General features: G+C 35.7%; 1 protein-coding gene across 5 annotated transcripts in view; it reads left to right on the top strand.

Annotated features, from left to right (window-relative positions):
• Window positions 1-21952, top strand: part of cacna2d3 (calcium channel, voltage dependent, alpha2/delta subunit 3) — a 68347-nt gene that overhangs the window by 2951 nt on the left and 43444 nt on the right. For 4 of the 5 annotated variants that reach the window (XM_048173061.1, XM_048173063.1, XM_048173062.1 and 1 more), the window contains exons 2-9: window positions 2877-3236; window positions 4135-4216; window positions 11961-12077; window positions 14384-14443; window positions 18014-18176; window positions 20853-20984; window positions 21429-21489; window positions 21668-21818. In XM_048173061.1, coding sequence (XP_048029018.1) covers window positions 3118-3236; window positions 4135-4216; window positions 11961-12077; window positions 14384-14443; window positions 18014-18176; window positions 20853-20984; window positions 21429-21489; window positions 21668-21818 — 885 coding nt within the window. In that variant the 5' untranslated portion in view covers window positions 2877-3117. Of the gene's footprint in view, window positions 1-2876; window positions 3237-4134; window positions 4217-11960; window positions 12078-12433; window positions 12570-14383; window positions 14444-18013; window positions 18177-20852; window positions 20985-21428; window positions 21490-21667; window positions 21819-21952 lie in introns of those variants that run through there. The other variant, XM_048173064.1, reaches the window with a different exon arrangement.

Below are 21952 nucleotides of genomic sequence, written 5' to 3'. Positions count from 1 at the left end.
GAATTGCGAGTTATAAAGTCAGAATTGCATGATATAAAGTCAGAATTGCGAGTTATAAAGTCAGAATTGCATGATATAAAGTCAGAATTGCGAGTTCTAAAGTCAGAATTGCGTGATATAAAGTCAGAATTGCGAGTTATAAAGTCAGAATTGCATGATATAAAGTCAGAATTGCGAGTTCTAAAGTCAGAATTGCGAGTTATAAAGTCAGAATTGCATGATATAAAGTCAGAATTGCGAGTTCTAAAGTCAGAATTGCATGATATAAAGTCAGAATTGCGAGTTCTAAAGTCAGAATTGCGTGATATAAAGTCAGAATTGCGAGTTATAAAGTCAGAATTGCATGATATAAAGTCAGAATTGCGAGTTCTAAAGTCAGAATTGCGTGATATAAAGTCAGAATTGCGAGTTATAAAGTCAGAATTGCGAGTTCTAAAGTCAGAATTGCGTGATATAAAGTCAGAATTGCATGATATAAAGTCAGAATTGCGAGTTATAAAGTCAGCATTGCATGATATAAAGTCAGAATTGCGAGTTATAAAGTCAGAATTGCATGATATAAAGTCAGAATTGCGAGTTATAAAGTCAGAATTGCGAGTTATAAAGTCAGAATTGCGTGATATAAAGTCAGAATTGCGAGTTCTAAAGTCAGAATTGCATGATGTAAAGTCAGAATTGCGAGTTCTAAAGTCAGAATTGCGAGTTATAAAGTCAGAATTGCATGATATAAAGTCAGAATTGCGAGTTATAAAGTCAGAATTGCGAGTTCTAAAGTCAGAATTGCGAGTTATAAAGTCAGAATTGCATGATATAAAGTCAGAATTGTGAGATAAGTCGCATTTGTGAGTTTATATCTCGCAATTAAAAAGTCAGAATTGCAACTTTATATTTTGCAATTTTGACTTTATATCACGCAATTCTGACTTTATAACTCTCAAATGTGATTTTATATCTCACAATTTTGAGAAAAACTCAGAATTGCAACTTTATATCTCATAATTCTGACTTTATATCACTTTATATCACAAAATGAGTCAAATTTAAACAAAAATATCTGAATAAACAGACGTCATGAATTAAGAACTTGCCAACATTGGTGACACCTGATGATAAGCAGAATCATTGAAGGAAAGAGAAACACAAGAATTAACAGAGGTTTAGATGTTGGTGTTGATTTTATTGAAAATGATTAATCACCGTTATGGTGATCAGTGTTTCTTTGACTCTTTGCTTTTTATGTCAGTTTGTGGTTTTTGTAATGGTGTTTGCTAATTTTACACATTTTAAGTGGTTGACTTTTAAGGAATTAATTTGATTCATTCTAACTCAATTCTTATATGTTTAATCAACAAAATTGCTTGTAATCTGTTGCCACAATTTTGAGTAGATAGTGTATTACTTTTTACAGTGATATTGCAGGTTTGCGTAATATTCTGAGTTTGCATTTCACAGTTTTATTCATTTTGAGGATTTTCATATTTTATTGTAAATTTAAAAGTAATGCATTACTTTACTAGTTACTTGAAAAAATTAATCTGATTCGCATTACTCATACCCGACACTGTTAATAAGTCTTACTTATTAAACAGAAGTTAATGGATGTCATTTAGAGTTTGGCGTGTTGTAGCAGCATTGCAGTAGTACAGTATGCCTTGTGTTTTTCAGCTTCAGTCGCCGCTGTTTCTAGCTGAGTCTGTGATGTATGATGCATTTACCAGCTAATCATGACTGCACAGAGACGCAGGCCACGTTAAGACCGATCCATCAGACCCCTTACCACACACACATGCAAATGCACCTCATCATTTATGTGCTCATGATAATTAGAGGAACAAAAAAAAAAAGAGTGAGAGAATGGCAATTAACTCCTGGATGCCATTGTTAAGCATCAGACTCGAGAGGTCAGTGCTATAATATAGGGGCGGGTCATAAATCTTATTCACTTACTTTCTTTGAGTACTATCTGCTCTTTTATGATGAAGGGCAGCCATAATGCATCTGGCTGAATTAATCTGTATATCAATTGCTGTTTTTAGTGTGAGTGAGTGACGAGATGTGTCCCATACTTGGAATTTGTGCTCTGCATTTCACCCATCCAAGTGCACACATACAGTAGTGTGTATTGAACACACACACACTGAATACACACTTGGAGCACTTTTTTTCAATGTGTATATAAATGAAAACAGCAATATGCAGATGCACATATGAAATCTAAAAATAGGCTACTCAAGAGCTTTTGGAGGACAAAAATCTGAAATATTATTAATATGAGCGATTATAAGCCTCAAACACTTACAGTTATAGCAGCTTTTGACAACTTAACCAATGTGACAACTTACCTAGGTGAAATACATAAAGTGAGACCAAAACAGTAATAAACCACAGTATGCAGAATCATGCTGTTATGAATATTAGTCTTCTATCAAGGTGAATGTTAATATAAAAACTAATATGAAATTAATAATAAAAAGCGCATTTGTAATTATTAATAAGCAAATTATTCATCTGAAACTAAAATACGTAATTTCCACCGCTTGACAGCAGAGCAAAAGCATCCCCAAACGGAGGAATGCGCGTTGCCGAGGGAAAGTTTCGCATCAGCTTCTCTCGTGAGCGCGCTCGCATGGGGAAACCGCACTGGATCTCCTTCCCTAGATTTACACATGAGCCTCACTGTCTTGATGACTTTCTGCTCGCTTCTCGTCTCCCTAAACTTCTGCTTGTAGCACTGACCCGAAAGTGTCGTTCATCATAATATCAGCAGCGCCAGTAGTGAGAGCGCGCGAGTTCATTTACCTCAGCTCTAAGAGAAAGGTTCACGCGCAAGAATAAGCATTTATATCTCTGTTTTGTTCTCTGTGCCACCAATGCAGGGATAAAAAGCGAGGATCGATGTCAAAGAGCACGAGCAGGAGGTCGTTGGGTGTGTGACAGCTGGGCGGAGAGACTCAAACTCCGGAGGCTGCACGCGCGCTGGGGCGGGCAGATGTACGGTTGAATTGGCTCTCGGTGCTGTTTTTGTAACCGAGGGGAGAGAGACCGAGAGGAGGGGGGAGTTCTAAAGGCTGCCCCAGCCGCCGGTTCCTTTGCAGCGTAAGAAATTTTGGGGAAAGGATGCAGCGGGACCGGAGAATTCCTCTGATGCACGCGCACTGCTTCCTCTTGTGTGTGATGAGCGCGTGCTGGACGGCGCTGGAGGTGCGGGGGTCCCAACCGGAGATCCCCTTATCAGTGTGAGTAGAAGAGCAAGCATGCACAATATAGAGAACAACAGACCATAATAATTGCATTTAACCTATGTGCATGTAGAAACAAAGAGGTTAAAACTATCCTGTGTGAGGGCATTTGTGGGTCTAGAAATTTCTAGAGTAAAAATATAAAATGCTTTTATAATAAATGCACATTGTAATGCATGTAAAATATAGAGAAGTGTTGGTAATTGTATTAAATCCATATGCAAATGGTGGTATTTCAATAGAGATATTTTAAATGTATATTTATTACATTTAATCTATAATCATAAGTGCACTCAGAGAGAGGTTAAAACTATGCTTTGTGATGGTTATTGTGAGGGTCTAGTTATCTCTAGAGTCCAAATATGAGGCTTTTCTAATATATGCACATTTTATTATATTTAAACATAACAAATATATAGACAAGAAGCCCTAATAATTGCTGTTGTATATGTACAGTACATGCAAAAATGTTTGTAAAGTGTGCAAAAATGTGCTTCATGTGATAATCAGCTGATTAAGCCACAAATATAATTTACAGAAATATGATATTATCAACCTCACTACATTACATTACACCAACGGAAGTCATTTCTAACAGTCAGATCAGGTAGAAATACTGTAACTCCTTAAGATAGTGTAGAATTAAAATACAGTATGCGAAGCTTTTATGGCATAAAAACTTTTTGGACACAAAAAATGAGAAACGATGCGAATTTAACAAACCCAAATGCTCCTGTATGGCCATATAGAATACATTATAATGATTACAAACAGTTAATGCATTAGCTTTTGTTTACTGTTTTACTTTTAATCTATCATTATAATGTTGCTAATATTGTAATTGTGGCATAATGTGTTGTAATTTGAGTGATTACATTGGTTCTTTCTCCAACAGGGTGAAACTCTGGGCTTCAGCGTTTGGTGGTGAAATAAAATCAATAGCTTCAAAATACTCAGGATCTCAGCTCTTACAGAAGGTATTTCCCCTTTTCTCTCTCTCACACACACTTGCATTGACACACACACAACTCTTCTCGGCTCATATGAATACAGATGGCTTTGCCTTACAACATCCAGGTGTATAATCTGAGATGTGTGTGTGTGAGGGGGAGTTTTTGGATAAGGCTCATTACACTCAGTTTCTTTCCCCCCGATCTGTCCTTCGGATCTAAACACCTGTGTAGGACTAGCTGGACAAATAGAATTACTGAATAAATGTGTGTCTCTTTATAAATGACAAAGGAGCATCTGATGATGCACTGCACACTATAACCACACGGTGGCAGCTGATATTATGAACTGTGCTTTAGGCATTTGGAGACAAATGTGCATTTTTAAATTATTAAATAAATCATGATGTTCTTCAAAAAAATATAAAGTAGTAAAAATAAGGGAAAAATTATTTTTTTATTTTCATATTTTTTTAATAATTTATCCATTTCCTCATTCATATTGTGTACATTATGTAGTCTTTTTGGTGTGACGTTATATTTACATATTAACAATTCAATATTGATAACACAATCAAAAGCACAGATACACATTACAATATTAATATTTTATTATTAAACTTCATATCTGTGTGACAGTGCTGATATTTTGCAGATTAAGGTCTCCACCTGGTTTCTTTGTTCCAGTATATGGTGTTATAGCTAATACTGCTGTTTGAATGCACTATACGGTGGCGTTATATACTACAGAACACACTTCATTTCCTCTCGGTTTCTATTGAAGGAAAAACAGTGATGGATGTTTTGAGATAACCCCGTCTCTCTGTCTCTGAAGTATTAATAAGTCTCTCTGTGTTGGTGTGAGATAAGAGCCCAGCTCTCACCATCAGTGCACATATTATCGTCGTAATTACCTCCTCACAGAATGTGTGTACGTGACTCTTTAACTGAACTCGCCCGGGTCTGTTTGTAATACAGTGGAAATGAATGAAACTGAGAATGATGGGCGTTCTCATGTATGTTAGTGAGGTATATAGGTGCTCTTTGTCAGTGTGTGTTTGTGAAGGATACACGTGTCCACAAACACTGATTGTTTAACTAAAACTGAGATTCGGGGTCTATCTTTAGCTATTGGGCCCTTACTTACTTACAGAAAAATCTATAGTGTAGTCAGAGCCATTACTGGTGTTGTATTTATCCAGTGATCCGAGACCATTGCGGCTGATTTACCTTGCATAATTGTTAACAGAATAATTCACCCAAAAATAAAAATTCTGTCTTTGTTTACTCACCTTCATGTTGTTCCAAAACATTTGCTTTTTTTCTGTTCAGTTCATAGTAATTATGTCTGCCAAGCTCCAAAAAGGACAGCATAAACTAGTCCACATGATCCATGTGCTAATCTCTGAGTCTTTTAAAGTCATACTGTAGCTTAGTGTGAGAAATAGACTGAAATGTTAAGGGACACTCCAAAAATTAAAATAATTTTACCCTCCTAAATTTTATGATGTTCTTTCTTCTCTGGAATGTAAAAATATTTTTTTTGAAAAATGTCTTAGGTTGTGTCCCAAATGACACACTATACACTATGCACTTATACTTAACTGTGTAATGTATTAATTTTATAAGGCTATTTTGTCATCCAGCATCGGAGTCTAATAGCAACGTAAGGAAAGCTGCGACATTTGAGTGCATGAAGTGTCCAATATTTTTTTCAGTTAATTAAGTGCATCATCTGGGTATTTTAAGTACACTTCTTTTTTGTAAACTCACTACTCACACTATTTATACGAAAAACCAACATAGAATATTGCACGAGTATGTAAATTGGGACGCACCTTTACTGTTTTTTGTTCCTAGAATGGAAGTCAATGGATTTTTTGTGTTTTGTAGAAGAAATAAAGTCATACTGGTTTAGAACAGCATGAGGTTGAATAAATGATGACAGATTATTCATGTTTGGGTTATTATTTACCGAAAAATCTCATTTCCCATTGTGCATATTCAAACTATCACACCATATTCATTACAAAAAAACACAAAAACCAATGAAACTTCATGACAATGATGCCAAATATGGCATTGTGCATCAACACGGCCTGAATGCGAATGCAAATTTCAGCGCTTCAGTGGAGTGGAAGATTATCAGATATCGACTTAAATTTCCATTTGTTCCCTGCTATAAAAATGTTATGATTCAGAAGGCTGAAACATAGTGCATTGGTTGTATTGACAACTTTTGTGGTGCTTTTTGTCCATATTTATCGGGCAATTTTTGATCAATTTAAAACCATCGGTATACCAGTCATTTATTAAATAACTGCGTGAAAGCGCTCAGTTGTTGTATAAGGTCTGTTGCATAATCCAACGCATTTCTCGGGGTAAAATAATTAAACACTTGCCAAAACAAAATGAAATGTGTACAAAATATAGTTTGTCAGCATATATAGTTTGATTGTCATGTTTTCTTATTTGTATTTTGTTTTTATATCTTACTTTCTGCCTCTCTTATAATGTTGGCCTGTTGAATGTTAAATGAATCCATTCCATGTTCAATGAAAATAATTTGATTTAAAGCATGATCAAAACAGTAATCTATTTTAATTAGGGATGCACCAATATGAATATTTAGCCAATACCGATAATTCTTTATATTTGAAAGCCGATAACAGATATATTGGCCAACAAATCTAAATCCAAATTTTTATATAATTTTTGATAGCCTGATTACAAAAAACAAAAGTCTCACAATTAAAAGCCATGTCCCAAGCACACAATTACAATGTTCTCATTATAATTTTGTGTAGCCTATATGACAGACTTAACTATATTTTCCTTTTTGAAGGCGCCAATCATATTTCAAGCAATTCAAAACCATCAAGGAAATAATCCATTAATTATTGGCTTTAATGTGTCGGCTTATTGGACCGATAACGATAACATTAAAAATGAACATATTTTGGCCATTACCGATATGGTGGCCGATATATTGTGCATCCCTAATTTTAATGACAAAAGTTCTAATAAATATGCAAGTGACAAATATCGGTATTGGAATCGGCCAATAGTTGTTTGTTAAAATTGGTTTCGTATCGGCCAAAAGTAAATTATATTAGTCTGAACTGTATTAAAAAGAGATTAGGGATATAGTTTATAATGTATCCTTCAGTTTTCAATGGAAAAAATGCATTTAAAAATACAACATATGGGTTTGGAATGACATAAGTGTGAGTAAAAAATGACATCACTTTAAGGTGAGAGTTAAGATGTAAATCTGTTCCTAATTCAGCCAAAAGCATCAATAATGAACATGTTTCATCATCCCTCCCAGAATTATCTTACGCACACACACATTCACACATTGTAAAATGTCCCAGCCAGTTGTGTTCTCTCTTCATTGCCGTTTCTGCGTATGTTTGCACTTTTTCCCATCATCCTGCTCAGTGGGCGTGACCGATGGGTGGGGCTCAGGGCCAATAAACTGTCTGCGTGAAGAGCTGAAAGCAGAAAGGGAGGGATGAGGCAGCAGGCCGGTTCATTAAGGAGGATCGTTAAGAGTGATCATTAAGCTTGTTATGCAAAATTACCTGATTTTTACACAAAGGGGGGGAAAACAGCCATACAAATGTCACCCTTTGTTGCTTTCAATCGCTGAAATTTCCAACTCACCGCAACAAAATAACAGATTGTACAAATACATTACCATTAAGCATCTTTGCAGTGAATAATTTTGCAGCATCTTGAGAATATGATGGCAGAAACTTGTTTTGTCCAGGAGCATCTGGTAGACTCTCCCCGGGACTATTTCGCTACTGTGTTTTGAATCAGTGGGGTGATCATCACTATTGACGAACGCAGCATTAATGGCTTTGATTATGGCTTTTTTTTGGGCCGGGGAGGGTGCCTGGACGGGGGGTGAGGGGTGGGGAGGCAGGACAGGCGTGAAATGAACTGTTCCGCCTCAATAACTCTCCATGGTCTCTCTCTTAAAGGGGTAATTTGCCGCGTGGTGCTGCGATCTGTGTGTGTGGAGGGGGGTGTTGGTGTTAGAAACATGTTGGGGGTCTGAGATGTGCCAGAGTGTGTGTTTCCATGCTATTTGATGTCCTGTTGTCCTGTAAAAAAAAAATGCAAGATTGTTTTGCTTACAGAAATCTTATTTTTAATCACAACACATTTTGTAAGTTACAAGGATTGTGGAACTAGTGGTATATGTGTGTGTGTGTGTGTGTGTGTGTGTGTGTGTGTGTGTGTGTGTGTGGTTCAGGTATAACCTACATTATAGAGACAAAATGTCTCCACAAAGATGGCAATATCCTAAATCTTTGACCTTGTGGGGACATTTTTTGGTTTTTAGCTTTTAAATCACACTAAGTGAAAATGTGAAAAAATGCAGAAAGTTTTCTGTGATGGATAGTTTAGGGTTTGGAGATAGAATATACAGTTTGTACAGTATAAAATCTTTATGTCTGTGGAATGTCCTCATAAAACATGGAAAACCAGCGCGTGTGTATGTGTGTTTTCATGGTTTTTATAATTAAAAACTGGGACAGCATGTATGCATAATGTGATGTATGTCCTGTTTTTTGTTTCACGTTCTGTTTTGGTTTTTGGATTCAGTGGTATTTTTTTATGTGATTTATTTTCATTTCAAAGGACAGTGTAGAACATGTTGTGGGATTTTAGATGTGCCAGAGTGTCTTAAAATAAGAAGTGATTTTTTCACAAAGTGCATGTCCAAGTTTCAGTTAACACTAACTCTAATTTTTATACTGGAAACTTATTATCTTCTTTTTTAAAGTCTTTTTTAATGTTAAGATTTTAATGTGTGTGTGTGTTTATGGCGTTTATGTCCTTTTGTCTTCAAAAAGTGACATATGGATACTTTTTCTCTTACTGGAAGCTTTTTTTTTTTATCAGATTTTTTTTTTATTAATTTTAATAAAAAAAATAAAAATTATTAATTTTTATTTTTAAATTACTTTTTAATTTAAAAAGTACTGTGTAGAACATGGCTGTATTTTAAATGTGGGATTGTGGGATTTTAGATGTGCCAGAGTTTGTGTTTTAAAATGAATTTATGTCCTGTTGTCTTAAAAAAACACAAGATGTGTATATGTAATTTGCCTCCTGGAAATGTTAAAGGATTAGTTCACTTCAGAATTCAAATTTCCTGATAATTTACTCACCCCCATGTCATCCAAGATGTTTATGTCTGTCTTTCTTCAGTTGAAAAGAAATTAAGGTTTTTGAGGAAAACATTCCAGGATTTTTCTTCATATAGTGGACTTCAACAGGGTTGAAGGTCAAAATTACAGTTTAAATGCAGCTTCAAAGAGCTCTACATGATCCCAGACGAGGAATAAGGTTCTTATATAGCGAAATGATCAATCATTTTCTAAAAAAAAATAAAAATATATATACTTTTTAACCACAAATGCTCGTATTTCACTACCTCTGCAATGCACATTACGTAATCACGTTGGAAAGGTCACACGTGACGTAGGCGGAAGTAGCGCGGTAGGGCGAAAAACTCCATCTCATTTTCTCCTCCAACTTCAAAATCGTCCGACATCGTTGTTTTACCCTTTTTTGTGAAGGGCATTTGACTAAGTCTTTGCATGTTCACTTTGTAAACACTGGATCAATACTTTCGCCTACATCACGCGTGACCTTTCCAACATGATTACGTAATGCGTGGCAGATTTTTTTTTATAGAAAATGACTGATTGTTTCACTAGACAAGACCCTTATTCCTCATCTGGGATCGTGTACAGTAGAGCTCTTTGAAGCTGCACTGAAACTGTAATTTGGACCTTCAACCCGTTGAACCCCAGTGAAGTCCACTATATGGAGAAAAATCCAGGAATGTTTTCCTCAAAAAACTGAATTTCTATTCGACTGAAGAAAGAAAGACATAAACATCTTGGATGACATGGGGGTGAGTAAATTATAAGGAAATTTTAATTCTGAAGTGAACTTTTACGTTTTAAGTGTGGCAGTGCGGCACATGTTTTGGAATTTGAGTGGGTTTTTTTTCATGAAATTTATGTCCGTGTTTCATTTAACATTAACTTATTTTAATCAGAAAGGCTTTTTTTTATAGTGGAGTGGTGTAAGCCTGCAGGCGTCAATGCCTGAGTGTGTTTGAATAGTCTAATATCACGACGCCCATTGAGTGCTGTTGCTTCAGGTGTCGCTTGTACTGCAGACTCAGCATTGTCTGAAGTGTAGTTCATTATCCAGACTCGCCCAGGCTTGACAACTTATTATCTTTCTCCCGAATTCTGACTCCATTTCAATTACCCTCCAACAATGCGTGGCCCTTTTCGACAAGCCACGCCCAGCCTCCCCAAAGCAGCCCACCCACAACGCTCTTCCACCACCAATAACAGACACTGCAGCAGCAGCTCCACCAATTACGGGGACAAGATTGAGCTCGTTATCTGGAGAGGATATGTCTTATCGGCCAATCAGAAAGGCCGCTGTCAGAGAGAGGTGCACGACGGCACGCTTATCTGAAGACTTGTGTCACTAACTCGAATGGGAACGACAGCTGTATTAACGAAGAGACAATGCAAAGCGTAGGTCATGAAGACTTGTAAAGGCCTCTTCTTACCGTCCCCTGTCTCTCCATCACTGTCTCTCGTCATTTTTTTTTATTTGTCTCGTCTGTCCATCTTCCACTGCGACACATATGTGCCTCCCTCAGATTGAATACGGAAATGTCCCTATTTACTAATCACATGCTGACAAATGAACTTGTCATGCTGGACATTGATCTCTTAAACTCATGTTTGAGGGTATCACAAAGTGAGGACATTCCATAGGCGTAATGGTTTTTATACGTACATTCTATCCCTATACAGGAAACCCGTCACAGGAAACATTCTGCATTTTTACATTTGAAATAAAACATTGTTTAATATGTTTTTAAAGCTATTTTAAATATGAGGATTCATGAAATGTCTTCATATTTCATGTTTACGTCATAATACCAGTGTAATACCCATGTCATTATACAAATTTGTGTCCTCATAAATCACAAAAATATGCACACACACACACACACACACACAAAGTTTGGTTTCCATGTTTTATGAGGATATTTCATAGACATAATGATTTTTATACTGTACAAACTGTAAATTCTATAATTCTAAAACTTTAATGCATTTTAAATTTTCAAAAAACATAATTCTGTATGATTTTTAAGCTGTTTTTCTCATTGGGACCAAAAAACAAACCAACAAAAAAGTCCCCACAAGGTCAAAAACTACTGGTATTCCCATCTTTATGGGGTCCCCATAATGTAGGGAAAACCAGGCCCACACACACACACACACACACACACACAGCAAGGAAATAAATAAAGTGATCAACTGCATTCTACATTTAAGTGTGCATATATGAATGCAGTTAAATAAAAAATGATTTTATTTCTGTTAACTATCTGTACTTTTTGTTTTTAGCCTGTTTTCAATGTGTTTTTTTAAGAGTCTGCATTTATTTATTTTTTTATTAATAAATTGCTGTAACATACTATCACTATTGCCAGACAAGCTGCATTCAGAATTTACATTTTTAGGCATTATTTAATTTTATGTAGGCTATGGATTGAATTACAGAAAACAACATGTGTATTTTGTATTGTTTAAAGATTTAAAAAAAAAAAAAAAAAGTCATCCAGGCTTGACCACACTGACACAAAAAGTAGTAAAATGTCTGTCGTGCGTATATTCATTGCGTAACATGATTTATTTCTCTTTAGAAATACAAGGAATATGAGAAATCTGTGCGAATAGAGGAGATTGACGGCGCAAAAGTGGTGAAAACTTTGGCGCAGAATATGGAGGAAATATTTCGGAAAAAAGCTGAGGCCACACGAGTAAGTAACAATTAAGAGGAAGAGAATTTCAAAAATCTTCTGCATGCGTCTTCCATTTTGTTTTATTTTAAAATTAACAGCCTTTAACAACATATAGTTTGTGTGTGTGTGTGTGTGTGTGTGTGTGTGTATTAATATAGTTTGGAATTATTATTATCTAGCCTATTGCCATTTGTAAAATTATTTTACGATTTTTGCATGAATTCTTATTGTTTCAGCATTTTCCATCAGTCATTTATTGTCTTGGATGCTGCAGCCGCAACATCTTTATTTATTGCTAACGTATAAAAATCATCTCGGTTGAAGCTTCTCCCTTCTATATAGCAGAACATATAGATTTTCCCGTTACAACCGGCTCGTGCCGTTATTCTTCAGAGGCACACACACGGTCCAGGCTTTAATTGCCTGTGTGTGTGGAGGAGATAGGCTTATCTAACTCCTGCAGATACACACTGTCATTTATGATGCAATGGAGTCGGTTTGCCATGAAAGGTAAAACCCATAAATACACCTCATGCATTTGTAGCTACTGCTGCATACCGATTTTATAAAATGGATGCGATGCGCGTATATACGAAATAAATGTACACATTCGACGGAATTGAAGGGAGTTTATACAATTTTTACAACAGAAATCCAAGTGTATTGCAGCACGTTTTATTTTATTGGAATATAATTCTACAAATACAAATAAAAACATTATTATTATTTTTTTTTAAATGATTTTCTGCTGATAATGTTCGTGTTATCTCGCTTATATATCTTAAATTATATTTAAACAATGTTTTTTTGTTATATAGCCTACTTGAGATATGTTAAATCTATAATAAAATGACAAATTTTGTCCTCCTTTCTACTCAGGTGAACGCGCCTTCTGTTCACGAGCATGTGAGAGGAAATCCGCGCGCTGACTAACAGCTACTGAAATATTGTTTAAAAGTTACAATTTCTGTTGGGGCGGTTATAAGAATTAACTAGGTAAAATAAAATGTCTTTCAGAGTCGTCGAAAATGAATTTGTAGGCCTAAATTTCGGGGTTTCATCTTTTGAGGTTCAACAGCAAGAGTTAATTAGCCTACGCGTCAAATAGACTTTTTAAACAAAAAATATATGATATTGTTTTTTAGGATAGGCCTATCTGTGATGTTAATCTCTACTGATGATCTCATGTTTGTTAACTCGATAATAATCGCAACGGAAGGCTGATAAGCGTCGTGTGTATATGCTTACCTTCTCAGGTAAACGCGCTATTCTGTTCGCTAGCGCCGCCTATTTGGCGACAGGTGAAAATACGCGCTATAACTAACTCTTTCCCCCCCTCTCTATCTCGTGATTTAGCTTTTGTGGTTAATGAGACGTTTAAAAACACGATTGAAATGTACTTGCGTGTAAAAGAATATGTACGCCCCCTCCAGCCTTATGTTTTGGCATAATTCGCACCCTGTTTGTATCTAAAAACATATTTAGAACACAATTTATTTTATGAAAATATTAATAGGCTATAAAGACATTCAAATATGTTCTTTTATTGTTTTTTTTGTTTTTCAGGAACATAGCCTCATTATAATATTATTAGTATATTTTACAGAGCAGCTTGGCTTAGGTAGGTTGTATTTATAAAATTGGCACAAAGCCTCACTTTTGTTTTTGTTTTTTTGGTTATGTTGCTATAATTTCCTCGAAATGCGACAAGTATTAATTATTTTTCCTAAAGCGCTTTGTGGATTGGAAGCAATTACACCGGCATGTAACTAAAAATGCACGCCAGCACTTTTCAATGACGACAAAACATAAACTGTCCTTTACACAAACACACACACTTGTGTTTGCCGCAAGGGAACAAGCCGCCACGTGAAATACAACCTGTTTGCAAGCAGCAGGTAAACCAAACATTATATTACTGTTTACTTTAGCTTTAAATAGGTCACCTTATACAATTACTTACATAAATAAATCATTATGACTTTTTTAACTTTCATTAATCTGTCTTTATGACAGGGCTAGTTTTCACGGTTTACTCCTGTGAATGTTTCTCAGGGTCAGTTTGTTATTGAAAGTCAAGCCCCTCCCCCCATATGAATCAAAGGCATTCTGAAAGTACATTATCTTATGATCTGATAAGCATTATAAAATGTAATATATTTGTTAATGATGTTATATAATGTCTTTTACATGTAGCTAGAGGCTATTATGATCACAGATGTCTTGCCCATCATGTTGCATATCAAGAACAAATCAATGTATTTTGCCATCAGTCATCTCTTCTATGTTTGTTCTGTTCTCTGTGTCGTGTCACTCATGTGTAGAGGCTCGTAGAAGCGGCGGAGGAAGCTCATCTTCAGCATGAGGAGAACCCTGACCTACAGGTGAGAGTTTGTACACTTGTTTGTTTTTGCAGTATCATATGAGAAGATTTCAGAACCATGGACAGTTCTTAAAGAAAACCCAATCACTCTTATCCCACTTTGCATACTAATTTTTTTATTATTTTTATGGATATTTCATAAAGTGTGGTACGAAATTCTATTGTGTTCTTTAGAATTGAATCTTAAGGGATATTTTAATGGTAAGCCCCTGCAATCCTCGCCATAATCTTGTAGCCCTGCTTTATGCAAATATCCTGTACATGACCTCCAGCTTAGTTCTTGAAGTGAATTATATTTATATATATATTTATGTGCCGGAAAGCCCTCCCCTCGCTCCGGCCTCCACACTCCGACTAAGATAAATGACTCCATGTTGGCTGCGCTATTCAGGGACAAATGGAAAATTCACTGAAGCAAAATACGTTTAAAATAATGCTATCCCCCCTTAGTAATGAATTCATGCACTCACTCTCTTGTACGTAAAAATACATTTCCAATGATTCATAAACAGTGTTTTTTTTTTAATTCACACAACTAATTATAGTGAAAGAGTCAGTTTTTTATAGTCCCAATATTTCTGTATGTTGTTTTTATAACAAAAAACCTTTGACTGAATGGAAGGTTTATTTTAGAGATACACACTCTTTATTCTAATACATTAATTCATTTTATGCACTCATTCATTCACTAATTTTAATTTGTAGGCATATATACATACACACACACACACACACACACACACACACATATATGGGTCATGTGACGGGTCATTTTTTTGTCCAAAGACCTTGATAAAAAAATTAAAAAAAAGAAATAAAAAGAAATGCCATCCAAAGTATGTAAGGCAGTACAACTAGATCTCTTTCATTGAATCCAAAAGGTTTTAATTATATTTTGCTACATATAAAGGTATTTTAAAGATTTTGAAGTGTCAAAAGGTCATTTGGTTTAACCGTCCAAAGGCCAATACAGCCATTTCATTTGTGATTAAAATATCTTAAAATGTAATAAATGTATATATGTTTTATTCTGGCATGATTTTATAACATCATATATCAACATAGTGCAAAATGCTATTAAAATTATGTGTAGAAGTCATTGCTTTGTTATGAGAAAAAATGTCCGGAAAAATTTATTTCATTGATGTCATTTGGAGTAACCGATATAAAAGGACCATTTTGGATCAAGTCATGCGATCAATATCATGTGACAGGATGTGACATCATTCAGACACCTGCAAAGGTCCACATGGTTGTGAAGCAAAGTAACGAATTCTCTTTTAACTATTTGAAAAATTAATGTTTTCACTTGCTCATATGCATGTCCTGAAACATCAGGTCATTCGGTACAACCGCTATAAAACATGGAAAATGTTGTAATATTTTAAAAACTTGTACTAAATATAAAATGCTTGATTGTCCTTTTGCTACCTAGCTAGCTAGATATCAGCCTGTTAGTATTGTTTGAAAATATTGTCATTCGGTAAAACCAAAAGTGTCATTCGGTAAAACCAAGATTTTGTGACAAATTTTGTCCATCTTGTAAAAAATGACAAAAGCAGTGTTAATTGATTATAAAAACCACATAATCTTATTGTTAACACTTAATAAAACTTCAAAATTAATTATATCTCGATTATGTTTTTGACCCATATATACTGTGTGTGTGTATATATATATATATATATATATATATATATATATATATATATATATATATATATATATATATATATAGTTTTTTGTGAAATCAATTGGTAATTGTAAGTATGATTTATTAAAAGAATACATTTTTGTGAGTATTTAATTGGGTTATATTGATGTCAAACAAAGACATCAGGACATGAAAAATGTAATGGAGATTTATTACGGGAATTAATATAAAAATAAAAAGATTAATGCAATTAATTAAAAATAAAAATTCACCTAAATAAAATAAAAAAGGCCAAACAAAATTGCTGAATTATCTTAGTGCCTCAGTGTGAGTATATAAAAACTCAGCTTTCAATAAATGGTCTGGCCGATAGTAAATGTTTATAACGGTCTGGAGGAAACAGTTCTGACCGTGACTCTTTGAATGAGGAGTTCTGACTCACTGGGACCCACTGGGACCGGGATTCGGTCGGGTGTGGAGCTCCTGCTCCTGCTGTTTGTTGATAACCCTCAAAAGCTTGTCGCAGTGCTGTCAGAAACGCTGAGTGTGGAGCGTTTCTCCTCTGTCTCGCTACGCTCCTCTCGACTCCGCTCCCCCTCCGCCCCCCAGGGGTGTATCACCGGAGCGCCCAGCCGTGGTATGAGCTGTCATTGCTGTAGCGATGCCCCCCCTCCCCAACAGGAGCTGTTGCACACATACACACACACACACACACACACACACACACACACACGCTGCTTAATAGTAAACACAAAGGTGTTACCAAGTACACTCACCTAACAGATAGATAGCCTCTTTTCACAGAATGACCTCTAGTCCAGTAAAGTGAGAGGTAGTTTAATCACGCATGGCCTCTGGACACAAACTAAATGTTCTTTGCCCGTTATCCTTTATAGTTCAACTGGGACACGCGTGAAATGTTGTACCTATAGAGTGTGTGTGCATGCAGTCCGTAAATAACATTTTTAGTGTTTTAGTCTAAACGTTTATGCATACCTGGCTGTTTTCCTGCAGGATAGAAAAATCACTAATGTTTAATGTCTCAGTTTTTGTTTTCTCCCAGACAGCATTGAGATTAAACAGAGAATTTTGCTGAACATTCTCTAGTTTTTTGTCTGAGTAAAAGACCCTAGTAATCTCACATGTAATTTCACATTCCTCTAGAGTTTCAGATGTCAATAGTGTTTCAAACTGTGTTCAGATTTGCAAAGTGAAAAATTTCAATATGAACTTTTTTGGAACAACATCTGAGCCAAAGTTGATACTTAAATGAAAGTCTCTGATAAATCTTATAGGTTGTAAAAAACTTTGACACTATCATTCAAAAGAAGTGTCTTATGCTCGCCATTTATTTGATCTAAAATGCAGTAAAACAGCAATATTGACAAATATTCTTAAAATGTTATTGTTTTGTGTTTTAATGTATTTTAAAATGTAATTTATTCCTGTATGGCAAAGCTGAATTTTACTCCAGTTTCGGTGTCACATGATCCTTCAGAAATCATCCTAATATGCTGATTTAGTGCTCACGAAACATTTATTATTATTATTACCAATGTTGAAAACGGTTAATATTTTTTGCAGAAAAACAGTGATGCTTTTTTCAGGATTATTTGATGAATAGAAAGTTCAAGAGAACAGCATTTATTTTGGTGTTTTGTAACATTATAAATGTCTTTCCTGTCATATTTTATCAGTTTATTGTGTCCCTGATGAATGAAAATATTAATTTCTTTAAAAAAAGTCTTACTGACTGCAAACTTTTGAACGTTAAGTTGCTGTAACACCATAGAATGAATATCAGCAATATTGTAGTATTATCAACTAAAATAAAATTGTTACTTTTTCATTCACATTTTCTTTTTTCAAGCTTGACACCTCTATATAGACTTGTTTGGCTCGTTTTTCTTCCTGCAGTATGAGTATTTCAACGCAGTGCTGATAAACGAGGTGGATGAAGATGGGAACAGCGTGGAGCTGGGAGGAGAGTTCCTTCTGGAACCCAACGATCATTTTAATAACCTATCCGTCAACCTCAGCCTCAGCGTGGTGCAGGTGCCAACCAACATGTACAATAAAGGTAATGCATCCTGTTTTTACCTGGGCATACAGGATCTGGGGTGTGATTCAACCAACATGACACATTGATTGGTCGATGGCAGTACAAGAACACACACAGTTCCAAAACTGTTTACTATCTTGAGCAGCAGAATGGGAAAAATGTTAGTCCATTTCAAGCTTTTAAGAGTTATTAAAGGTGCTAAAGAGGATGTTTTGTTTTATACATTTTTGCAATATTACTTGAAATGTCTTTACTAACTGATAAAAGACTATTTATTAGGTGCACTGAAAGGAATTGTTTTGTCTGCATAAGTGGCAAAACAATGCTTTGTGCAACAAAATGCTGCAGTTCAACCATCTACCAGCAGGAGCAAACCTCTTAAAAGTACACTATGCAACTTTTTGTTCAAAATTAACAAAAATTTAAATAATGAGTCAATACAACATCAATCCTTCTTCAAAAATGTGTTTTGTATTACCCTGATTCTGACTATATTTTAGACCGGGCAGGATGGTTTTCGTTTGAAATCATGTCTCATCATATTCGTAAATAGAGAAAAGTTGCTTTGGCTACTTTGACGTGTGTATTGTGTGGGAGTGGCAGAGGTTAATTGTCACAACAAGCAAGAAAGGTTGACATGGAGCAGCTAAATCTCAAAATCACCCATAAAAAAAAAAAGAACAGAGAAGAGGAGAGTCTGCTGGCAAAAACAGAACAAGACAGAGTTCGTAATATAACATGAATCAACATTGGCTTGCCTTTTCGGCTATGGTGAGAACTGAGGGATTTGAAATGTTGTAAAAGCAGCATGGAGATGGTGTTTTTATTAGTAAGGTATTTTATTAAACACATAAATGTAGCTCTCTCATTGTAAAGCATTATCTGTTGTGAAAGGTCATTTCACTACACTGAAAAAAACAATAAGTAGAATTTACTCAATTTTTATTTTGCAAGTTTTTGCACGAATAATTTTAAAGTAAATTTCACACACATGGAAATTAAGTAAATCTACTTAACTAAGCTGAGTAAAATTAACAAAGTGAACAAGTGCATATAACTTGGCCTGTTAAATAATATTGAGTAATTTTTACTTAAAAATCTGATGTTATTAATATAATTAAGTAAAACCATTTGTTCTTTTAAATACATTTTACTTGTTTTATGCAGTGCTGGTAATTATTTTAAATTAAATGTTACTCTTATAATGTGACAAAATAATACTGCGACAACATGCAGTTAAGAGTCTTTTATTAAGAAGGAATAACAATCCGAGAAATAACAAGCATTTACAGAAACCTTTAATGCTTAAGATCACTTTAAAGTTTTAAGCAGCTTGAGCGACTTAAAGGGTTAGCTCACTCAAAAATGAAAATTCTGTCATTTATTACTCACCCACATGTCGTTCCACACCCATAAGACCTTCGTTCATCTTCAGAACACAAATTAAGATATTTTTGATGAAATCTGATAGCTGTCTGACTCCTCAATAGGCAGCAACTTAACCAACAATTTCAAAGTCCAGAAAGGTACTGAAGACATCGTTAAAACAGTCGACGTGACTGCAGTGGTTCAACCTTAATTTAATGAAGCGACGAGAATACTTTTTGTTCGTAAAATCAAAACGAAAATAACAACTTTATTCAACAATATCTTCTGTTCGGTGTCATTCTGCTACGCTCTTTACGTCCAGCTCTTCCAGGTTCAACATCAGAACCCCATCCCATTACGCATGTGTCGTGCTGCTCACGTGGTCAGCTTCGGCCAATACTGAGCCGCCGTTCAGACGTAGAACCTGGAAGTGCTGGACGTATAGAGCGTAGCAGAATGAAAACAGTAATATTGTTTTAAAATGTAAAATAACTGTTTTCTATTTGAATACATTTTAAAGTGTAATTTATTCCTTTGATGCAAAGCTGAATTTTCAGCATCATTACTCCAGTGTTCAGTGTCACATGATCCTTCAGAAATCATTCTAAAATGCAGATTTGGTGCTCAGTTGTTATGAATTATTATTGGTGGTCAATAATGACTTTTATTATGGTCAATTGTTAGTCCTTTATGCATATTAACAAAGAAACAGATTCATTAACAGATAAAATGCTTTGAATGTGCCGCTAATAAACAGCTCCTGGGTGTCCTGATGTTGCGGAGAGAAAGATAGAGAGAGGTAAGTTAGTATGTCATAGAACAGTGATAATAGCCAACCACCTCAGGTCATTCTGAAGTTACTGATCCGAGAACGAACTCCTCAGTGTCACTGCAGCACTACGGGTCAATAACTACCTGGGGACAGCGCAATGAACAAAGCCAAGGGCTCAATGCCCCAGCGAAGATCGCGCTGAGAACAGAGTAATCACTCTTAAAGTAGCTGTTCGCTTTGTGATCTGTGGATGCTGCAGTGGGCGCTCACGCGCGGTGGATGCGCCGCGTCCCTTTGTGTGCGGCCGTAATGGCCTTTCAATGGCGTCGCTTTGTGTGCTTGAGGACAAAGGCAAGAGGTTTTTTATGGAGTCAGGTTGGACTCGGAGCAGAAGGAGGGGTGGAACTGGGATGAGGTGATTCAACTGCTCCACTTTGGGCTCGTACGGCGAACGAAATTAGGGTTAAAGGTCAAATTAGGACTGTGTTTCTGCTATGATTGCAAATGATGCTTCAGATAAATTCTCACTCATTCTCTCTCTTCGTCCGTTTCAGACCCTGACATTGTTAATGGAGTCTATTGGTCAGAAGCCTTGAACAAAGTTTTCGTGGATAACTTCAGAAGGGACCCCACCCTTATTTGGCAGTACTTTGGAAGCGCTAAAGGTTTTTTCCGACAATACCCAGGTGCGTAATGTTGCATTATGTCAGTGCGAAAAAGTGATGAAGATCAAACTGGCTGGTTCCACTAATGTTTTAATTTTACAGACCATCAGAGAGGACATAGAGAAAATTCCTTCCATTAATCAAAGCCTGTGGCGGACTAAATCACATCTTACATCTTATAGCATTATGCCAAATTTACATAAATTAGCTATTTGTGCTAAACAGATGTGGTTAAGGAGCTGAGCCACAGAGATAAACCATCTTTTGATTTCTAAGTAAAGAGTCTGCAAACTATAAAACGATAAATGTGAAACGTGATTTTAATATGAACAGTTCTGAGACACTAGGATGTGTGTGAGGGGAAAAACACCATATACAGTATCAACAATATCCATATATGATACAATATCAAATTCTTTTACGTCAACCTGTGAATTAAATTCTTTACACTATGTGTGTTTTCAGGTGTGAAATGGCATCCTGATGAACATGGTGTCATTGCTTTTGACTGCAGGAACCGAAAATGGTATGAACGACTTTTTTCTGCTTTAAATGATTCTTGAAATGTCTCTTTTGTGCTTTTTATTTATTTTGTGGTGGTGAGCGTGATCAGTAAGATTTTCTTTGGTTTTCAAGAATAACTTTTTAGTTTATTTCTAAATAATTCATGCATTAACACTTCTGTCTGAATCTTGTTGTCTCAGGTATATCCAGGCGGCCACCTCTCCTAAAGATGTTGTGATTCTGGTGGATGTCAGTGGCAGTATGAAGGGTTTAAGATTGACTATAGCCAGACAGACAGTCGCTTCCATACTGGACACGCTCGGGGATGATGACTTCTTCAACATTATTGCAGTGAGTCGAACAGAGAGAGTTTCCTCTGTTGTGTAAAGCTTGGGAAAGCTTAGCCTTCTCTGAGCTTTATCCTTCTTCTACAAAGGCATTATGTGTTTTTATGAATATAGATGTCATTCCGAATGATAATGCAG

This window comes from Megalobrama amblycephala, linkage group LG21, assembly GCF_018812025.1.
Source record: "Megalobrama amblycephala isolate DHTTF-2021 linkage group LG21, ASM1881202v1, whole genome shotgun sequence".
Classification (NCBI taxonomy): Eukaryota; Metazoa; Chordata; class Actinopteri; order Cypriniformes; family Xenocyprididae; genus Megalobrama; species Megalobrama amblycephala.
Note: the sequence above shows the minus strand (reverse complement) of the source record. Positions and strands in the feature narration are given on the sequence as shown.